This window comes from Rhinopithecus roxellana, chromosome 10 (assembly GCF_007565055.1).
Source record: "Rhinopithecus roxellana isolate Shanxi Qingling chromosome 10, ASM756505v1, whole genome shotgun sequence".
NCBI lineage: Eukaryota > Metazoa > Chordata > Mammalia > Primates > Cercopithecidae > Rhinopithecus > Rhinopithecus roxellana.
Genome location: NC_044558.1, coordinates 10,704,617 through 10,721,954, shown reverse-complemented (window position 1 = coordinate 10,721,954; position 17,338 = coordinate 10,704,617). Strand labels below are relative to the sequence as shown.

Here is a 17,338-nt window from a genome sequence, read left to right as displayed (position 1 = left end):
CAGGTATACTTGAAACACACAAAGAGACTATGCAGAGGTAGTGTATCTGCCAAAAGTTGCATTACACTCTTTTTGCTCAATATTACATAAATCACTTCACTTTCCATAAGAACATATGACAGAGACAGTTAATATGCACATGAGCCTTCCCATTTCTCAGCCTCTTTTGCATTTAGGGCAGGAACATGGGCGGAAGTGATGTAAACCATTCCTACTCCGGGGTTTAAGAGTCACATGCAACCTCCTTCCCCATAGGTATGACCCTGAAAGCCACGTTGGTGATGGCAGAGTCACCAGAGGAAAGTAGATGGTTCTCTCTGACTCACTGTTTGGCATAGAGCTGTTCTGGAGAGCGTCTGAACTCACAAGTAGATTTTGTATGAGCAAAAACCAAACTATTACATGCTTACCCACTGAGATGTGGGAGTTTGTTACTGCCATTTAATCTAATTCTGACTAATTCAGGTATCGAATCCACCATGGATAAGGAAGATCTAAAATGGCAAGACTATTAAAAGCAAAAACAAAAAGGTAGTTGATTTTGATGTCAAAGAGAAAATAACAATAATTGCTTAAAAATCCTCTATTTGAGGAAAAAATATTATTTGGGGCTAACTTACCAAGAAGTTGCTGCAGTCTGAAGATCCAATACTTAGAAAAATAGCTTTTCAACCCAATAGCTTAAACCAACCCAATAAAGCACAATTTTTCTTCTATTCTGTCAGAAAAATAAATCACACCCTTACCTCCTATTATGTTGGCACGCAATCTTCGTGGTAGACACAAAGGTGGCTTATGGATTTTTGAGTTGGTAAAAATATCTAATCCTATGGCCTGAAAAAAATTAATTGTTAAAGTAGAGTGGCAATCCAATCTTGAGACTGTGAGTAATTTCCTGAATTTGTATCGTACTTTCACTATTATGTTACATATAGCTCATAGGCTCATCATGAAAATTACACATAATGCGGAGAGCTATTTATAAATATGAAAACAGAGTCATAGAAGGTCAAGTTCATTAAGTATTGAGTGAACAGGAGTGGGAATTCAAACCTGTTTCTGATTCTTATTTTTAAATATTGTCTGGTATACTCTAATGCTCCTTAAATTTTTTTTGCATCCTTAAAACTGAGTATTTTAGACTTATTTTTCCGCATGAAACAAATATCCATGTCTATGTATGCATATAGAGAGCTCTCCTTATGGCTTTATTGCAGAGAGAATTTTTTTTTGCTTATTTCTTGTCATTTTAAATGGAAGGTTTGCATATTGGAGGTTGTTCTTTACAATCTTAGTAAACTCTGTTTTGTTTATGTTTTACCAGAAGATATGGCTTTTCCTGAATATCTATGCTTAACTCATTTCTGTGGTCCCTTCCTCTTTTTTATCAGTTTCTTTTAATTGTCTCAAATGCCTGCATCTAAAACCCACATTCAGATGCCCACAGTTGTCTACAGTCCACCTGTTTCCGTCTTCCCCCTTCTTCAACGTAGGTCACAGATAAATATTATTTGCTGTTTTATCTCACAGTATTTGGGAAACTGTGGGACTCTTGAGCACAGTTGTCAATGGGGATTGCGTACGCAACAGAAAGAAATAAACCAGAAATAAATGTTTAGAGATTAAACAGCTAGTTAATAAACCAAGAAGTATTCTTTTCATCCTTCTACCATCTGATTCATGATTCCAGGAGGTTCAGAAGAGAGAGAGTTAAATGGCTTTCAGCTAAGCTGTAGGCCTCTATCAGATGAATGACATATTTTCTTGATGGTGTGATGAAAGTCTTTAGTGCTTTTTGATAGTGATAAGATTTAATTTCACAACCTGAATAATTCTGCTCAGTTAATACTAAATAATTACATTTTTAAGACATCTTGACATTTCTAATACAAGTTTTGTTAATCTTTTCTTAATGAAAGACAACTTTAAGCTTTCCTGGAATTTTATTGCCCTGTGAGGACTAAAGTTTTGCACTTTATGTATTCAATCCTGTATTCATTCAACAAGCTTTTTTTGTTTTTTGTTTTTTTCTGAGATGGACTTTTGCTCTGTCGCCCAGGCTGGTGGCAGTGGTGCAATCTCGGCTCACTGCAAGCTCCTGGGTTCACGCCATTCTCCTGCCTCGGTCTCCCAAGTACCTGGGACTACAGGCCCCTACCATGGCGCCTGGATAATTTTCTTTTGCATTTTTAGTAGAGACGGAGTTTCACCGTGTTAGCCAGGATGGTCTCGATCTTCTGACCTCATGATCTGCCTGCCTCGGCCTCCCAAAGGTACAGGCGTGAGCCACAGCGCCTGGCCTCATTCAGCAAGTGTTTATTGTGCAAATGACTGAGATGGTGGCCGCCAACAAGGCGCTCACCTTTTCAAGAGTGTCAGACACGTTGTGGAAAATATTTTGTTTTGGTTTTCTCACATGTTGGAATCCCCAAGAGTCACTGACTGAGAGGGGAATATGATGGTGGTAAGCAGCTTTGGGATCCATTTGGTTAAGAATTGCGGCCTAAAAGTAAACCACTTGCTGTTTCAGGTGGTAGAAAAATTCATGTGTGAACATCTGTATGTCCACAAAGTTCTCTGTCTCTGAGATTTCAATATTTTCCTGTTAGTTATCATTCTGTTAGAGGGAGGGGAGAAAAGATCCTAGAGCTTAGAAGTCCATTGTTTCTCCATCTAAACAGAGACGTAGAAATCAATTTTTGTTATGCTTTAGGAAAAAATAATTACCATGAAGGTACGGTAAATGTCATCGCCCTCCAGGACTTGCTTTGGTGTGGAAGTGATTCCTCTGTGAGTTGTGTCTTTTGCAATGTTGCATTTTTCATCATATTCATCCGCAGGACCTCCAACTCTAAAGGTAAATGGACTCTTCACTGGTAGCAAGTTATAGACCTGCAACATTGAGAAAACAAAGAAAATCTCTTTCTTTTAAACAAATTTTAAAATGTGATAATGTCCCACAGGCGATTTAAAAGATTATGGTGTTTATTTAACATGCCCATGCTTACATTATGAAAAGCAGCACAGAGAATCATGGAGTGATATCAAAGGTCATGGATTCTAATTCTTTTGTTGTGCAAAAGAAAGTAATATATAGAGTGATGAAATGAATTGATCAAAATCTCAAAATTCATTTTGGTTGAGTAAAAATAAAACAGTCTCTATTTCCCAGAAAAAAAAAAATGCCTACTTATAAAAGAAAGTAGAAAATATGGATGTCAGAGACACGTAATGAAAAAATAAAAACCACTCACAGCCCTCTCACCTAAAATAATCCCCGTCAATACTTGATGCATTTCCTTTTTCCATTTCATATGATTAAGGCTGTATCAAGTTTTCTTTTTAGTCTACTATATTAGGACCAAGTTTAGCTTAAGAAAAATCCAGGTGCAGGGACAACTGAGAAATAATTCAATTCCACTTTGGTTTTGCCCAGAGCCTAGTGTAAGGCCACCTTCTCAGGTATACAGTGTTCAGGACATTAAACACACCTGCAGACCTTCTAATGTGGCTTCTGTCACTTGTCATCTTGCTACTGTAATAACTTAGTAATTGTTCTTGTGCTTTCATTCTTGCTCCCAGACTCTTAGCAGCAAATATGATCTTTTTAGTAGATTCATCTCAATTGTTCACTCTCCTGTGTAAATTTCCTCATTGATTTGCCATTGCATTTACTATCAACTCCCAACTCCACACCAAGTAAACAGAACCTGCCATGATCTTTCTAGTTTTCCATCCTACCCGCAGCCTCTATCATCCTTCCCTCTCACTGTTACATATTAGGTGATTACCTTTTCCTTTTCAGTACACTCCAAATTCATTCTGACTCAAAATCTTTGGCATGCTGCTTCCATTTTTTTGTAAACTTGCTCTGGCCTCTCCACTATTCTCCAATGTAAAAATTTCAAAATTGCTCAACTATTTCAAAAATTTCTCAGCACCTTTATTCTTGATATCAATACTCTATTTATTCTTTTCATAGTATTATAAAAATCTGAAATTACATATTTATATGTTTTTGTTGCTTGCTTATTTGTTTTTAAATCTCACAAGGTTATAAATCAAAATTGTAAAAGACCAAATCTGGATTGTCCATCATTAATAATCCTGGTCTCAAAACAAAGTCCATCTTATAGTCAAGATGCAGTAAATATTTCTTAAATAAATAAGTGAACCATGAAGCCAATAAAATATAGGGCTATTCTGAAATTGCTTCATTGCAAGAGACATTTTTAAAGACAACATTGAATGGAAACTCTCTTTTGTCCACACTTAAAACCAGTGAGTGAGTGTCTGGATTTTAAGAAAAGCATAAAATTTTTGCATAATTTCTTGAAATTATATTAGTGGTGGGTTAGGAAGCAGATTTAAAAGAAAAGAAATTAGAATCGAATTCCTCCTTTAAAATGCATTGTTTTTATCATCAATTTCTTATTGTTGCCTTATTTCTCAAGTGGAATAGGTCATATGCTCAGGGAATGTTTATTATTGGAACAATTTAACCTACCAGTTTGTTATTTTGTTCACTTTCCTGTAGAAACGCTAACCCTATTTTTAGTATATCCTAGTTGTGTTTTCTTCATTCATAATATTAAATTAATACTACCCTTCTCAAATAATTATTATTTATTTACTCACTCATTAAAAATGTTTCAATCATCTATTGTACATAAGATTCTGTGCTAGGCAAGATGACAGAGTCAAGACCTATCAGTATGTGTCTTCAAGAGACCCATCTCATGTGCAAAGACACACATAGGCTAAAAATAAAGGAGTGTTGGAAAATTTACCAAACAAAGAGAAAACAGAAAAAAACAGAGGTCATAATCCTAGTTTCTAATAAAACAAACTTTAAACCAACAAAGATGAAAAAAGACAAAGAAGGGCATTACATAATGGTAAAGGGTTCAATTCAACAAGAAGAGCTAACTATCCTGAATATATATGCACCCAATACAGGAGCATCCAGTTTCATAAAGCAAGTTCTTAGAGAATTACAAAGAGACTTAGACTCCCACACAATAATATGGGAGAGTTTAACACTCCACTGACAATATTAGACAGATCATCAAGACAGAAAATTAACAAAGATATTCAGTACCTGAACTCAGCTCTAGATCAAGTGGACCTGATAGATATCTACAGAACTCTCCATCAAAAAACTTCTTTGTTTCTGCCTTAATTTCATTATTTACCCAGGAGTCATTCAGGAGCAGATTATTCAATTTGCATGTAATTGTGTGGTTTTGAGTGAGTTTCTTAATCTTGAGTTCTAATTTGATTGCGCTGTGGTCTGAGAGACTGTTTGTTATTATTTCAGTTCTTTTGCATTTGCTGAGGAAGGTTTTACTTCCAATTATGTGATCAGTTTTAGAGTAAGTGCCATGTGGTGATGAGAAGAACTGAAATCATAACAGTCTTTCACCATCTCACACCAGTCAGAATGGTGTTTATTAAAAAGGCAAGAAACAACAGTTTGGGTGAGGTTGGAGAGAAAAAGGCACACTTTTACAAAGTTAGTGGGAACGCAAATTAGTTCAACCACTGTGGAAGACAGTGTGGCGATTCCTCAAAGATCTAGAAGCAGAAATACCATTTGATCCAGCAATCTCATTACTGGGTATATATCCAAAGGAATAGAAATCATTCTATTATAAATGTTCATTGCAGCACTATTCACAATAGCAAAGACATGGAATCAACCTAAATGCCCATCAATGATAGACTGGATAAAGAAAATGAGATGCATATACACCATGGAATACTATGCAGCCATAAAAAATGAGATCATGTTCTTTACAGGAACATGGATGGAGCTGGAAGCCATTATCCTCAGCAAACTAACGCTGGAACGGAAAATCAAACACTGAATGTTCTCACTTATAAGTGGGAGCTGAATGCTGAGAACACATGAATACATGGCATGGAACAACACACACTGGGGCCTGTTGGGGTGGGGGCAGGGGGAGGGACAGCATCAGGAAGAATAGCTAATGGATGCTGGGCTTAATACCTAGGTATTATCTTTGTTCACTGATGACATGATCCTATATCTAGAAAACCCCTAGATAGGTGATGGGTTGATCTGTGCAGCAAATCACCATGGCAAATATTTACCTATGTAACAAACCTATACATCTGGCACATATACCCCAGAACTTAAAATAAAAGTTAAAAAAAAAAAGATTCTGTGCCAGGCATAGCACAGATTGTTTTGGCAAGCAAGATTGCTCCCTCAATGAATATAACAGAGAATACAATGAGATAAAGTATGTAAAGTACTTTATGCAATTTCTGCTTGTTGTGGAACTACACCCTGCCTCTTACTCTGAAGAACTTGTTTTTTGCAAACATTTTTGGAACTTTAACTTCCAAAAATGATCTTCTCATGTGAGCATTTCATGATCTCCAAGGCTGGAATGGGACTCACAGATTGAGGTGAGAGCTCAGCTTCAGGCTTCATTAGCAGCACACTCTGGTCTACAGCACGGAGGGCACAGAGGGAGAGGGGGGTGGCTGTCACTTTCAGGTGGGTGTTTGAGGCTGGCAGGCTCTGAGCTGAGGAGAATCTCAAAGTTACCTGTAAAGAAGATATGATTAAATCAGACAGCTTTATAATTATTATAGTAACCAGCCTTCCTTCAACTCCAGGCTAAGAGTAGTCTTTTCTATACTTCCTTTCTCTTTATTCATCTTAGAGCAGGATTAAGAGATGAACAGCCTAGGAACTACCAATTCAGTGTCTCTGGAACAATCTGGAAATGTGATGCCAGTTAACTCAGGTTTTCTATTCCTTACATAACTGGTGAAATATAAATTGACTTGAATCATATAGAAATAAAACGCTGCATAGAATTGAAAACACACGTACAAGAAAGATGCATACCTTGCTATCACTGACCTATCTCTGTGCAGTGTTTTTGTGATGACTGTGTGTAATTTGCATGGTGATGTGAAAATCACACTTCACCCCTGAGACCAGTCAACAGAAGTCTCCTCCAGTTGGCAGTCTCAGTCATCAGAAATTCTAAAGCAGTGTGGGACTGTGCATCATGATTGGGAATTTATTGGTCCATTTAATAAAATAAATATCTAATATACAGCCTAAGAGTTCATTGGTTCAGGCAATTTAAACAATGGTGAATAAAGAACAACAGGAAATTGTGCAGAATTTTCCCAAAGATTTGATTCTACTTTGGCCAAAAAAAATTAATTGGCAAGTAAATCTATTGGTTCCTTCTGTTGATATAGACATTTCTTGAGTAGAATCTGAGTTACACAGTAGTAGCATCAGGTAACTTCCTCGACTCTTGGACTGAAAACTGATTTGTGTTGGAATGAAATATCAGTATGTTTAGCTAAATAACATCTGACTTAGGTTGCTAAATTTCACTATGACAATCCAGCTTTGTGGTCTACCGAATTAATATAGCAGTTTGGAATCACTTATCAGAAGACATATATGAAAAAAATCAGTGACTATTTTATCTTCAAGATGCAGTAGTATTCATCTTTCTAATTCAATATACTATGAAAACATTGCTTATGGAGAATCTCTTTGAAATATATTTGTTATTTTTAGAAAATTTAAGTTCATTAAAATATGTTAGTGACTGTCCATGTCAAAAGAGCAAGTAATTTGGGATTATAATAAACTAAAAACACTATTAACAAGAAGTGGACATGTTAGAAAATAGAAAATGTTTTACTGATATGAAACGTAACTTTAAGGCGTATTTCAAAGCAATCTGTACCTCATATATTATATTAATTATTACCAATGTTATTCTTAAGGAATAATTATATCCAGTTGAGTATAACACATGATTCCAACTATTACATAATATTTAATGTGTACACTAAATCTGTTGTTTTTAAGTGAAGAAATAAGTATATGAAGTTTGAATAGAAAACTATTTTTCTCTGTTTCAGCAAAGATTGAAAAAATTTTTAAACGTATCATTTTGCAAGGATGCATGTCTGACTTGGGATCTTTCCTCACATCCTTAGTGCACTATTTATTTGCTCACCATCCCGCCAAGATGTCTCATTTTTAGGGTGCTTAATTTGTAATTTTAATAGATCTACTCTTTTTCTAATTTTTGTGGTAGTCAACTTTCTTCTGAATCTTCTTATGAATCTTTGTTCATATTATTTTTTACAGCTGATCTTCAGTTCTGATCAATGATGATTTACAAGGTATTTAACATGAAGTGATTGAATATAATGTCCACGGGCTTTTGCTTCTATGGTGAAGTTGTATACTGTTGCACAGGGACTGTCATATGCTTTGCAAAATCAGAAGTGGTTTTCAGACTGGAGTCCAGGGAGAAAGTCACTTTTCTGCCAATTCTGTTTTATAATACTTCTCTCATTTCCAGAGTATGAAGAGGATACTGACCCACCCGAAAGAGACCCCACTGCTAGAACGAATAAGATGTGCTGAAAGCCAGAGCATAACTTGGCCACTCCGAGATTTAACAACCAACTAACTACCCATCATTAACAGTAAAGGTACTGAAGCATGAAGGGGTCTCTTCCCAGTGGGCATGAAACACAGAGAAATGCAAACAGAGCAGACACTATGCTTCTTGGACACACCATCCAGGTTTAATAGCACTCTTCAATAAGGTGGAATTAAAGGTTTACATCAGAATCCACTGTGTATTTTTCTTATTTCACTGTATATTTAAAACAAGATAACCTAAATATAGGTCTCAGGGCAGAAATGTTCACTTGCTATAAACACATTTTGTTTTAATCTCCACAAAGCCCATGTTAAAACAAAAAAAAAAAAAAAGAAAATCCTTCCAGGTTTATTTGAAAACAGGCATTTGAAGTAGGCAGCTCTTATCTGATTGCTAACGTTAGGATTATGCTGCCAGAGTAGTGAAAATCAGATAAACAACACCAAATTCTGTTGTAATAAAGCATACTTATATCTCAGTGAGCTTCACATGGCAGCTCTGCGTTCCTTAAATAAAAAATATGCCATTTGAACCTATGTTAAATTTTTGTGCTATCATTATTTTTAGAGTGTCCAGGCTGTTTCTCAGCTGTTCTATATTATCAAGCTGAGTTTAAACTCATGACAACTTACTGGTGTCTGTAGCGGTACAGAGAAGTGTGCCAGTGTGTGACGGGGTAAAATTGGCACAGCCTTATGAGGCATCATTTTTAATCGAAAATATTAGCAACAAAAGATTTTAAAATTAAAACTATTAAAGGTTTATAGATGACTTGATTTTGAAATTCATACAAATTTTATAACAAAACAAGAGACTTTTAAAAAACTATGTTTATGATTGCCTATTTTGGATGTCAGCACTAGACCTCTCAGTATGACATCACTCTCTGCCTTTAGAAGTAGTTGGGAGAAATGTTTTAGGAGCACCGTAGGCCTATTTTCCTTATTACCTTCTTTTCCACACATCACAATGGGAGAAGAATAAAAGGACTAGCCTTAAACAAAACAACCCACCTTGTTGGCAAAACAGTTTTCAATCTCAAGCTTGTCGGCATCTGCAACAATTTCTCCATTAGGTAAAACAGTGTAAACAAGCAGATGAGCACGAGGAGCAGAGTCTGATTCCACTCGAAAGGAGAAGGAAAACACTCCTTTCACTGGAGAATTGAAAAAGAAGAACAAGTCCAGAATCATACAGTAGCAACAGAATTATCAATTTTATTTTTTAAAAAGGCATTTCCAACTACGGACTTTATTTACATTTGGAGCACACTGAAGTAAGAAAAGACCTGCATTTATACCACTGTGCAGGTAGTAGTGTTCAATAAATATATGCTGAGCTAATGATGTTTTCCCTTAAAATGACACTTCCTTAAAATGAGCTAATGACATTTTTCCTATATCAGGTTTAATTGTTCATTTCCTCTGCTAAAGAAGCAAAAAGACATTTGATACATGTCTCTGTTTCTAAATTGAAAAATATTATTCAGAAAGCAGTCAAGAGAGAAGAAAGAGAACTTCTAGACACTTTTGGTTATAATTCATATGTGTGTAAGGGCAACATAGAGAAGGCAACACAGTCTTTTCCTTCAGGTCATTTATAATACAGCAGGGATACAGACACAAATCACATAAAAAGCCTTGTGAGCCTTTGATTTTTATAATAGAATTCTGTGTGTTCATCTTAGTGGTTGTCCTCTGTGTGAACTACATAGTGCTTATGTAACCTTCCTCTTGATTTTTTTCATAAATGTTCGAAGTTTGATCTTTGTAGCATAAAATTATTCTTTAAAAATTGTACCCTTCCTGTATCTATAAAAGATTTGAGGGCAGCTTTCATGAAAATACAGAGAAACAGCACAGTCAAAATTTGAAACAGTAAGATGAAAGCCAAATGAACGTGGAATTCTGGAGCAGGGTTAAACATTTCAGGAGTTAATTTTATTAGGAAGCTACAACAAAGTGGTTATTATACTAGAGTACTTAAGTTTTTCATTGAGTTTCCAAAATGTCAAAGACAAAGTCAAAACAACCATTTACACAGCTGTCATTAAATAAAATGAAGTATATTTTTTCTTAAAGAGAGAGACACTTCTTCTCTCCACCCCACCACCTTAGGACTCAATCCATACAGGATTTAAATTCCACTGCAGAAACAAACTTTGAAGATATTGCTTGGTTAGGCAGTAACTTTTTCTTATGTTATTAGAGACAACCTTACCTGCTCTAAAAAAATCAGTACAATGTCCAATAACATAAAATCAAGGATTAAATGGAAATTTGGAGTCAATGTTTCGTATTTGAATGAATGTATTCAAATTTTGTGCTTTATTTCAAGCAGAAAGAAAACAATCAGTAAGAGATTATATAGACCTAAGAGATGTTGCAGACCTAGGAAGAACCTATGGTGAGTGGGGTCTTAGAGTGTGGGTATTGCATCCTTATTATGACCTTAGAAGCCTCCTTCTGGCTCAGAAAGACTGGGAGAAAGTCTATGAAAAAAAGGTTTTCATCTAGAAGTAGAGTTACAGGAAATTTATTAACAGGCTAATCTGGAGCTCAAAAAATTACAAACAAACATTAATATTTGTAAATCATACTTAAATTCATAATTAATTAAAAAGGTATTTTAGACTGGGCATGGTGGCTCAGGCCTGTAATCCCAGCACTTTGGGAGGCTGAGGCGGGTGGATCCCAAGGTCAGGAGATTGAGACCTTCCTGGCTAACATGGTGAAACCCCATCTCTACTGAAAATACAAAAAATTGGTCAGGCTGTAGTCCCCACTGCTTAGGAGGCTGAGGCAGGAGAATGCCGTGAACCTGGGAGGTGGAGCTTGCAGTGAACCGAGATGGCGCCGCTGCACTCCAGCCTGGGCCACAGAGCGAGATTCCATTTCGAAAAAAAAAAAAAAGAAAATTATTTCAATTAAACTTTACACGACTATTTAAAGGAAAAGTTGTAAATAGTTGAGTTAGGTGACTAATTAAAAATCAATTTTTATTTGAAAATTTATTTGAGCTCTGTTAATAAAAGTTGCTTCAGTCAGTGATAGCTCCTAAATATTCAATTTTGTTTCAAAATTTGAAACAAACAAAAAGAAGTCTATTATTTATTTATGAGATTTAACTTGGGGATAACTGGTAGCAAGTAAATAGGCCAGCTGTACTTATCTTTTGTAAAAAATATATTTTTTTTACTTGTCTTTTATGAAACGTTAAGCATTCTTCCTAGGATAAAAGGAATTAAGAGATATTTGTGATTCAAGGAAATAAAGAAGAAAAGTGTGATCTAAGATAGAGAAATTCTATTAACCCAGTTGACCTCAATGACATTCAGAGAACACTCCACTTAACAGCAGCAGAATACGCATTCTAACATTTACCAAGATAGACCATATTTTCTGAGCTATAACATATCTCCATAAATTTAAAAGAATTAAAGTCATACAGTCATAATGTCATTAAATTAGAAATCAGTAACAGAAAGATCTCTAAAATATCTCCCATTTAGAAACTAAAAGACACACTTCTGAATAACTCACCGTTCAAAGAAGAAATCAAAAAGGAAAGTAGAAAATATTTTGAACTGAGTCAAAATGAAAGTATCACATGTAAATATTATGGGATGCAACTAAAGTATTATTAACAGGAAAATGTGTAACACTAAACCCTTGTATTGGAAAAGAAGAAAGGTCTCAATCAATGACTCTGGCATCCTCATGAAGAAAGTATAAAAAGAAGACTAAATTAAAATCAATCTTTTACTGATAAAGATCAGTGGATATCAATGACATAAAAATAAAAAAAAAAAACAGAAAATCAATTAAACAAAAAACTAGCTGTTTGAAATGATCAATACAATTGAGAAGCTTCTAGTCAAACTGATCAAAAGAAGACATAAATTATAAGTATCTTGAATGAAAGAGGTTCTATCACTATAGAAATTCAGATATTTTAAAACTATAAAATAATATTATGGACTATTTTATGTAAATAAATTAGACAGTTTAGAAAAATAGACAAGATTTTAAATGACATACACAACCAAAAATTTACTAAAGTAGTTGCAAACTTAAATTGCACTTCATTAAAGAAAATAAATTTGTATTTAAAATCTTCTCACGAAGAAAATTCTGGGCCGGGCGCGGTGGCTCAAGCCTGTAATCCCAGCACTTTGGGAGGCCGATGCGGGCGGATCACGAGGTCAGGAGATCGAGACCATCCTGGGTAACACGGTGAAACCCCGTCTCTACTAAAAAATACAAAAAAAACTAGCCGGGCGAGGTGGCGGGCGCTTGTAGTCCCAGCTACTTGGGAGGCTGAGGCAGGAGAATGGCGTAAACCCGGGAGGCAGAGCTTGCAGTGGGCTGAGATCCGGCCACTGCACTCCAGCCTGGGGGGCAGAGCGAGACTCTGTCTCAAAAAAAAAAAAAAAAAAAAGAAAGAAAAGAAAATCCTATGTCCAGATGGCTTCACTGGTAAATTCAACAAAATATTTAAGAAAAAGAAATACCAAATATTAATGAATTCAGATATTTAGGGAGAAATCTTTAAAGAAAAGTGTTAAAGGGTCAGTCTGGTTTCTTCTTCCTGCTTATAACAAAACTGGAGAGGAGAAAAATAAATTGGATGAGGAATTAGTCATCAAAAATGAACTAGGACTTGATAATTTGGAAATTTCTCAGCTTATCTAGATTGCAAAAATCGGTAAAATTAAGACATTCAATGTCAGGAAATTGTGCTCTAGAAAAAAGCTATGATGTGACTGGACAAACTTTTGCTAAAGATTTTATTTGCAGATAAATTAAAATGTCAGAGTAATTTAGTCACGAAAAAGGACTCTTCGAAGTGCATGACTCTTAGATACCCTTACCCATCTCAACAAAAGCCAAAACCAGAGATAGAATTATCCAGCAAATGTCAACGAAGAGGCTTTTTGTTTAACAGAATGAATCTCTGTGACACACAGGAGACCTACATGGTTCTTGAAAAGTTTATACTAATAGAAACATGGTCAGCTTCAACTGAAAGGGACAGAGAGAGTATAGAATAAAAGAATGTCAGACCTCTCAAATTATGCAAGCAGGAAACAAGGTCTGATAAAACAATTCAGCTGCAAACGCATCCTTCATGAAAAAGGGTGAATGATTCCATGAATGGATTCTTGAACCCAGAGGACAGAGAAATGAACTAAAGAGGATTATTCCCGGTGTTAACGCTATGCTGTTTTCTCAGCCAGATTTCAGCACTTCTTAGGACTGATGACTCTTTTTGCCCTAGGATGGATTATGTCCTCATTAACACCTAATTTAGATGATTGAGATGTTGAGATTTGGAACTTTTGAGCTAATGAGACTGTGAGCTTTTAATCTTGTGTTAATGCTGTAATGGATTGAGGCTTCTACCAATGATGGATAGAGTGAATGCACTTTGTATGACGGATGAATGTGAATCTCTGGGGCCAATGGGAATATTGTGGTAAATAGAATAATGGCCCCTGAAGCTATTCAATTTCCAAAACTTCTGCATATGTTACTTTATATGGCAAAAGGGCCTTTGCAGAAGTGATTAAATTAAGGATCTTGAGGTGTGAAGTTTATTCTGGATTATCCAAGTAGGCCCAATGTAATCACAAGGATCTAAGGATCTTTCTAGGAGGAAGACAGGAAGGTGAGAGAGATTTGAAGATGGTATGTGGCTGAATTTGAAGATAGAGAAAGGAACCACAAGCCAAAGAATGCAAGAGGTCTCTAGAAGCTGGAAAAGGCAAGGAAACATTTCCCCCTCAAGCTCCAGCAGGAATGCAGTCCTGACACCTTGAGTTTAGCCTAGTGAGACTTCTGACCTCCAGAACTAGAAGACAGAAGTGGTATTTTAAGGCACTAAAACAAAGAATTAGAAGTGTTGTTTTAAGCCCGTAAATTGGTGGTAATCTATTTCAGTAGTCATAGGCAATGCGTACACAAGCACACAAAGTAAAATTTTTCTGTGGTTATTTTCCATATTTTTCAATTATTTTCTGCCTTTTAAAGACATTTCAGACATAAAATGAATATATATTAGTTTAGGAATAAAATTTAAAATGTAGAAATGCTATAAAAGAAGAAAAAAATTTAACTGGGCTAAAGCGAACCCAGTATGTCATCCTATTACATCAGCTTCTTCATCTTTGGATGAAGAGGTTGATGACTGTTTCTTCTAATGTGAAAATAGCTCCAAATTTCTAAATTGTTCAGAATTTGACAAGATGAGGGAGGAAATCTTGAAAATACTTACTGTTTCCCTGTTCAATGGATAACACGTGGATTCCTGATTGGGAGATTTTTCCTCTTGCTTTTATCTGAAGACAGAGGGAAATATATTCATTATTATTTAAAAGAATACATTTTAACCTAACTTTAAAACATTCATGACATATGGGTGAATCATAACCTTATTACCCCAACCTAGAAGTTATTTTGATCACGAAACTTCCTTTTCAATATCTTCATATATGTGTCTTTACATACTTTAAATAAAAATATATAATTTTATGATGTTTTACTATTTTATTTCATATTGATCACTCCTAACATATTATATATAAATATGTAAACAAAATTTGTGTATTTTTTCAACAAACATTTCAAACATCTACCTTACGCAAAGCAATATATAGTGAAGGCAGATATTAACTACGCATAACTATTCTCTATTATTACCCCTATTTTTAAAAAAACTAAATGTATGAGCATTCTCTATATGCCAGGAACTGAACTAAGTAATTTACTGTTAATTTAATTGTTTAATTTACACTATAATTCTATGAAGTAGGTATTAATATTATTTCCAGGACTAAAGTGAGATGACTGACATTTGCCTTTCCAGATGAAATTAGGTAAATTATCCAAGGTCATATATCTAGGAAACAATAAATCTAGGAAATTCAAATTTATTGTTAATTTTTCTAATTTTTTTATGGAATTAAGAAAATGTTATTAATAGTTAATGCTTTATACAGAATTCCCTATATTTAACTTTTTCTTCTTAAAATGACTTATTTGAGTAACTATTAGCCTTGGACATTTTAAATTTGAGGGCATTCATGGGAATATTGGCCTCAAAAGTATCACTCCAATTTATAGTCTGCCTGTTAATGTACCTTTTCCTTGCAATCACACCAGTCATAAGCTTTGTAAAATAATTACAATTGAATATTTTTCCAGAAGATTGTTTATAAGTTTTATTTCCTTTTGAAGTAGTTCATGGCTCTTAGCCTTTGCTTATTTATCTACTGAGTGCTAAGAAAAAATTTTCTCTTTGACTAAAAACATTTTATCCTAGGCTCTTTCCTCTCCTGCTCAACAAGTTGCCATTGGAACTCTGCAAGGAAAAATTCTAAAAGTTTCAGTGGTGACCAGAGCGTAAATGAGAAATTAAAGCATTAATATTTGTTAGGAAGTCACTTCTCTTTGAGCATAAAAACAACAAAAAATATATTATTGTTATCTTGTAAATGGCATTACTTAGACAGGAACCCAGCAATTTTGGAGTCTACACAATTAGAAAGAGCTACAGTGGCTCTTATTCTTACCAAATAGTAGAAGGTTAATTCTTTTTCATCCTTGAGAATCTCTTCATTCAGGATATAGTGTACTTGAATTTCCTGGGTTTGTCCACAGGTCAAAGTACCAATAGTAGGTTTGAGGTGAATATAACTCTTGCTTGGGGAAAAAAAATGCTTTGCGGTATGAGATGTTTGCTTATGAAACTCAGCAAGCCACCAGTTATCAAACGAATTGTTACTCTCTTTGTATTTGACCTAATGGAAGAATAAATAAGCTGTTTTATATATATCTATTATATATATAATTGCAAATATATATAAAAATATGTATATTATATGTATTTATTTTTATGTATATACGTAAAGCAATATAATAAAGCCATATAGAAAGGCTGCTTTCTTAAATATAGCATAATCTATAAACTGCTTCCCCCCGAGATCATTTAAGCTTATGCTGTATTGATTTGGTAGATGTTATTCATTCATAAACAAGGTCAATTACTTTTTCTTAACACGCTATGGCTGCAAATTGCATAAGAACATTTGAATATTCAACACAGAACAAAAATAGTAATATGCCAAAGAAATCAAACAAGATCTTACTTGTATTAGAATCATAAAAATATTCAATTTTTCAAAGGAATATCAAGATGATCTATTCAATGTCTCTTGAACCTAAATCATATTGTCAACAGAGTTTACCTACAAGTAAAAGATTTCTGGTAGACTTTTCTGTTTTTATAATTTAGGTCTCCATATTGTTTAATTTACATTTTACTCTTTATCACTTTTTTTTTTAACTCCTAGAGTTCACATGCTTCTCAAATATCTTTAAATTATCCTGGCCACAGTAATCTCTATCTTTTTGGTCCCAGATGCCCCTTTCCACTTACTGAAACTGTGAGAAAAGGTGATACGTAGTTGGTGGTGTCCATGGAAATATTCACCAAGCCACGTTCATCAGTAGTTGCACTGAAATAGTATCTAGTATTCACATGAACATCTACAGTTTTGTTGGTGATCGGCTGATGGTTTCCATTGACTAGAAGAACCTAGAGATATAAAAGTCATAGTTGGTTAAAGTGTCATATGGCAATAACATCTTCCACTCTGTCATGTTTACCTCCAGGTCACTCCCTGTCATTTACTGAAGATCTTAGAATCTGAAAATGAGACTTGTTTTCTGAACTCTAACCTATGACTTTTCTTTTTAATACTTCTTTTTAAAAATTATTTTGAAAGCTAAATGGCAGTTTATTTTCCATGATTATTCTAAATTCACAAATCATAATTACATACATTTCCTGGGTACAGTGTGATGTCT

General features: G+C 34.7%; 1 protein-coding gene across 1 annotated transcript in view; it reads right to left on the bottom strand.

Annotated features, from left to right (window-relative positions):
- Positions 1-17,338, bottom strand: part of LOC104672864 (pregnancy zone protein-like) — a 50,040-nt gene that overhangs the window by 19,113 nt on the left and 13,589 nt on the right. Inside the window, exons 11-17 of the mRNA XM_030939226.1 lie at positions 16,908-17,066; positions 16,042-16,269; positions 14,745-14,808; positions 9,482-9,624; positions 6,431-6,580; positions 2,728-2,892; positions 747-834 (exon numbers count right to left, since the gene is read on the bottom strand). Of these exons, the coding sequence (XP_030795086.1) occupies positions 747-834; positions 2,728-2,892; positions 6,431-6,580; positions 9,482-9,624; positions 14,745-14,808; positions 16,042-16,269; positions 16,908-17,066 (997 nt within the window). The remainder of the gene's footprint in view (positions 1-746; positions 835-2,727; positions 2,893-6,430; positions 6,581-9,481; positions 9,625-14,744; positions 14,809-16,041; positions 16,270-16,907; positions 17,067-17,338) is intronic.